The following is a 5,298-nucleotide window of genomic DNA, read 5'->3' as shown; positions in this document are numbered from 1 at the left end:
ATTTGCCATCCCTAGAGATGCATAATAGTTATGTTGAAAATAACTGATAAGTGATTACCCGATCCGATCCGTTTTCAATTCGGTTTATTCGCGTTGGGTAAATGGGTATCGGGTTCGGAAATCCAGGTAACCCGATATTTAAATAGGTCGGGTATTGGATATGTTAAAAAAAATCAATATACTCAGATACCCGATTAAAAAAACTTCTACTTGCTTTTGTTCTTTTTTTTTTTTTTTTTATAAAAAATCATAACCTTCTCAATCTTGGTTATAATCTAGTAGCTTTCGAGGAATATAATTTTAATATAAACTAGTTTATAACCCGTTGAAATCATAATTATAAAATTAATTAAGTTTTCATAGTAAGAACTCAAATTTTAAATAAATTATTAATTAAAATAATTTTTTTAATTATATAAAATTATAATCGTTGATTTAAATAAATATGTGACCTTATAATCTATATGCTCTCTTTTATCTTTTTATTCAACTTTATAATTTAGATGCCTAAGAAGACCTTTTCTTTTCTCACTTAAAACTTAAAATCAACCACTATAATTTAAAGAGGAAGACGATCTACCTGATTTTCAAGAATAAAATTGTTGTCCGGAAGTTGGCGGACAACAAACGATGGATACAGAAAAAAGCAAGATGGACAAAAAACTTTGATAGATCTCGGTGAAGAGGCAAGCATCGGTGGGTTGTTGTCCATTGACACACTTTATATACAAGTAGCATCCGACAATTATATGTTTTTTAAGGTTTGTTACAAAATCAGATATATCTTTAAATACCCAACCTAACATGAAATCCGAATATCCGAAATCCGAACAAAACCCCTATTGCATAGAGTTCTAATAAATAAAAACAATAATAGTAATAATACTAGCAATAATAAAGGTAAGAAAAACAGAATCAATAGTATTTTTATTATTACTTGTTTTTTTATCATTATCAGCAAAAGTATCAAGATCACAATCCACCTCTTGTTAACCTACAAAAAAGACAATAAAAACATGAAAAACAATGTAAGGTTTTTTTCGCTAGAAAATTAAGACAATGGCTTTTCCGATGAATGATCATAATAATTCCTTTTTTTTTTTTTTTGAGTAAATTACACGAATGGTCCCTATGGTTTAGGGTAATTTATGTGTTTGGTCCCTAACTTATTTTTTTAACTCGGAAGGTCCCTACTGTTTGTTTTTGTTACACGCTTGGTCCCTAACACACCTAAAAAGACTATTTTGTCATTGATTTTTTTAACTTATTTAAATAAACACACCCCAAACCCCAACCCTTCACATTATCCTACCTACCATACAATTTTCCCTATTTAAACAATAGTCTTTTTAGGTAAGACAGGGACCAAGCGTGAAACAAAAACAAAAAGTAGGGACCAAACACGTAACAAAAACAAACATTAGGGATCTTCCGAGTTAAAAAAATAAGTTAGGGACCAAATGCGCAAATTATCCCAACCATAGGGACCATTCGTTTAATTTACTCTTTTTTTTTGTTGTTTTTTATGCTTATTATTATTATAAAATGTAATTATTACCATTAACAATTCATTTATTTTATAACAAAAAGAAATTTTAGATTTGAGTGAATTATGATTACAAAAATATTTAGGAATCATCCATGGAATCGATTTTGAAATTAATAATTCATTTCAATTTTACTGAATAATTGCAATGAGAAAAGTGTAGTTCTACTTTTGCACTTATGGAGACATGAAGGAATTGCTTGAATTTCAAAAATATTGAACGTACATTTCGTGCCGACATTTCCACAAGTGTATGCAAGTTCGTAACCATCCAAGAGAAGTGCATTTGTAATTTGCACTTATGGACATCAAGGAATTGCATGAACTTCAAAAACATTGAGCGTACATTTGGTGCCCATGTTTCCGCACGTTCCTATCCAAGAAAAGATGTAGAAAAGTGTAAGCAGAAACACTATAGTCTATATATACATATATGAGTTCGGTCTAGTTGTTTAATTACTATGTATAGAAAATCTTTCACAAAAAAAAAAGAACTTACTTGCAATTCCAAAGCTTTCTCAAGTTTCTCTACCACCAAACCCATTGAGGGTCGTTGTTTCCGATCATTCTTCAAGCACTTATATGCAATCTTTGAGAACTTTTTCAAGGAATCTGAGTTCATCTGTTTCTTCAAATCAGTATCAATTATATCATTTAAATTCCCTTTTTCGTAGCAGGTCTGAGCTAGTTGTGTTAGGAATCGGCATTCTTCATTTACCTTCATGATGTATGGCCTCCCACATAAGACTTCAAACAATACCACGCCAAATGAATAAACATCCGATTCTTTTGTCAGAATACCTGTATTCATATACGCGGGATCACAATACCCATGTGTGCCAGCAACATTTGTAATGAGATAACTCTCATTTTCATTTGCACGACCTATCTTAGAAAGACCAAGATCTGAAATCATAGCTTTCCAGTTGTGATCTAAAAGAATATTCGCACTCTTTATATCCCTGTGGATAACTCTATGATTTTCTGCAACATGGTTATGAAGATAATCCAAACCCCGTGCTGCTCCGATGCATATTTTAATTCTTTGCTTCCATGGGAGTCGAAACCTGGTATTAGCCATACTTATGTAACAGTCCAGGCTTCCATGCTCTGCATACTCATAAATAAGTATGTTTTCATCGTGTTCCTCACAGTAACCAAGAAGGGAGACCAGGTTTGGATGTTCATAACGGGAGAGTAATTGAATCTCTGTTAAAAACTCCTTAACACCTTGACCAGAATGGTTGTTTTTTGGTAGTCGCTTCACAGCGACAGAGGTAAGTTTACCCGAAAGTAAGAGTTCTCCTTTATAGACATGGCCATATCCACCCTTTCCGATTATGGTTGTGAAGTTTCTAGTGGCTATTTCGATATCTCTAAAGGGTACACGAAGGTGTTGCGAATCTCTAATGAGCGACATTAGTGTGGAAAAAACTCTAGAGTTCAAGAGTACTGAAAAGAAAAAGAAATGTTGCTCAGAAAAATTATGTCAATAATGGTTGTGAAGTTTCTGTTGATCATGATCATGCCAATATATGCTGTGGAAACTGCCCATAATTAAGACTGCACGTTAATGAAAACCACCGAAACCAGAAACCTTCAAACCGCAACCTCCCAACACTTTGTAAAATTAATGTCAAACTTACGATTGTTTTTATTAAATCATTTACGCAATCATCAAACTATTTATAGCTCCTTATGTTCCTTAATGAACACCAAGTATGCTTTTGTAAACGATGTAGATTGTTGGGTTGGTGGCATGATGCCAGCCACAAAGAAAAAGCAAAAGTTGAGACAACTTGTAGTGGAGTTTTTGGTGGAAGACAATGAAAAAGGGGAAAAGCAAAAAGGATTTTGAAATGGCGCACGTTGTTGGTTACCAAAATCACAGATTTATCCACATGCATAATTGGATATAAAGATTGTGAATATTCTATGTAACCTTTATTAATCAACAACGAATCAATTAATTCAAAACATCTTACAACAAAGTGATCAACGATTAAGAGATGTATATCGGATGTGTGCATCAGATTATACCAAAATAATTATTTCGTTAATTTTATGTATTATTTTTTTAGGGTATGTGTGAAAATTTGTAGAGTGACAGTTATCCAACATCATCATCTATTATATCATTTGAGGATCAATAGACAGATAGTTTACATCAACTTCCAGGGAAACCTCGTTAATTTTATGTATTATTTTTTTAGGGTATGTGTGAAAATTTGTAGAGTGACAGTTATCCAACATCATCATCTATTATATCATTTGAGGATCAATAGACAGATAGTTTACATCAACTTTCAGGGAAACCTCATTACAAAAGATCTACAATCTAAAACTAACATATCTACAAGATTAGAGAATGAATTGTACAAATCCTAAGAACAAACCCTAATCAGAGAAGATAAAACAATGAGAAAACAAAAGAGTAAATGAATTCTGAATAAACGGATGAATATGGCTCTCCTTCACTCAAATTGCCCTTAAGTACCCGGGTTATATAGGATCCGAAGATCCGTGTATAAACCCGTAAAATATCTGCTTTAGTTACACTTTGCACCCTTCACCTTTAATAACGTAACCTGTAACTTCTTAAAACATAAAAATGTAACCAAAGTTGAATAAGCAAAATGTTAGTTTGATATTATATTTCTTATCAAACAATTATTTATTTCAACAACCCACCTCAAACTAACCATTTTGAAAACCATTATTTTGAAGAAAAAGGATAAAACAAAACACAGTTATTCACTAAGAACTTCATATTGAGAAGACACAAGGGATTTAGTAAAAATATCTGCAACTTGACTCGAAGAACTAACCTTAACCAATTTAATAATTAAATTCATTTTGAAAATTTTGCCCTTATAAAATGAACATCGATTTCGAAATGTTTTGTTTTATCATGAAAAACAGGATTCATTGCCAACTTAATGGCAGAATTATTGTCACAAAAAATATTTATAGGAACTAAACTTTTATAACCAGTGTCATATAAAATTTTTAAAACCTAGATTAATTCACAAGACAAAGAACCCAACGCCCTATACTCGGACTCAGTCGAAGAATGAGATATAGTAAACTGTTTTTTGCTCTTCCAAGAAAAAAGAGAATTACCTAGATAAACTACATAACCACTTATAGACTTTCTAAATAAAAATTCTTTTAGCCCAATTAGCATCAGAGAAACCTTTTAGTAAAAGGGAACCTAATTTAGACTTCAAGGAATTAACTCCTTTTCCTAGACTAAGTTTTAGATACCTCAATAATCACATTGCAACTTACAAATGGGTGTTAGTTGGCTTATACATGTATTGACTTAATACTTGAAGATAATAAGCAACATCAGGCTGTGTAATTATAAGGTAAATGAGTTTTCCAAAAAGTATCTAAAAATCAGTTATGTTTTCCAGCAAACCACCATTATTATTATCAAAATTAAGATTTGACTCAAGAGGAGTCTTAACTTGTTTACAACCTAACATACCAAAGTCATGAAGTAATTCCAAACAATATTTCCTCTGTGACAAACACAAACACCATTTGGAACTTCAACAACTTCGACACCCAAAAAATACTTTAATTTTCCTATATCTTTTATAAGTTATCTTTTATAAGAAACCGAGACTTTAGAAAATCTTTCACTTTAATAATTTTAGACTCACAATTTCCAGTAATATTGATATTATCTACATATACCAACAAAATTATTACAACTTTTTCAAAAACTTTAACAAACATAGAAT

At 31.5% G+C, this 5,298-nt stretch overlaps 1 protein-coding gene across 1 annotated transcript; it reads right to left on the bottom strand.

The window, feature by feature from the left end:
• Positions 1-668: 668 nt before the first annotated feature.
• Positions 669-3,256, bottom strand: LOC111913006 (receptor-like protein kinase FERONIA). The gene is made up of 3 exons (XM_023908725.3): positions 2,046-3,256; positions 1,773-1,919; positions 669-994 (listed from the first exon to the last, which is right to left on the bottom strand). Exons 1-3 carry the CDS (start codon positions 2,964-2,966, stop codon positions 800-802), a joined length of 1,263 nt encoding a protein of 420 aa, XP_023764493.1. The 5' UTR covers positions 2,967-3,256; the 3' UTR covers positions 669-799.
• Positions 3,257-5,298: the final 2,042 nt, after the last annotated feature.

Source organism: Lactuca sativa, chromosome 2 (genome assembly GCF_002870075.4).
Source record: "Lactuca sativa cultivar Salinas chromosome 2, Lsat_Salinas_v11, whole genome shotgun sequence".
Taxonomy (NCBI): Eukaryota; Viridiplantae; Streptophyta; class Magnoliopsida; order Asterales; family Asteraceae; genus Lactuca; species Lactuca sativa.
The sequence above is the reverse complement of the archived record's forward strand: the minus strand, read 5'-3'. Positions and strand labels throughout refer to the sequence as shown.

Bases quoted from the DNA above. Each gene is read 5' to 3' on its own strand.
- LOC111913006 (XM_023908725.3), bottom strand. From the start codon at position 2,966: ATGTCGCTCATTAGAGATTCGCAACACCTTCGTGTACCCTTTAGAGAT. The intron at 1,920-2,045 runs GTAAGTTCTTTT...TTTCTTGGATAG, and splicing joins AGAAAGCTTTGGAATTGCAA to GAACGTGCGGAAACATGGGC. The intron at 995-1,772 runs GTACGTTCAATA...TCTTTTTTGTAG, and splicing joins TGGAAATGTCGGCACGAAAT to GTTAACAAGAGGTGGATTGT.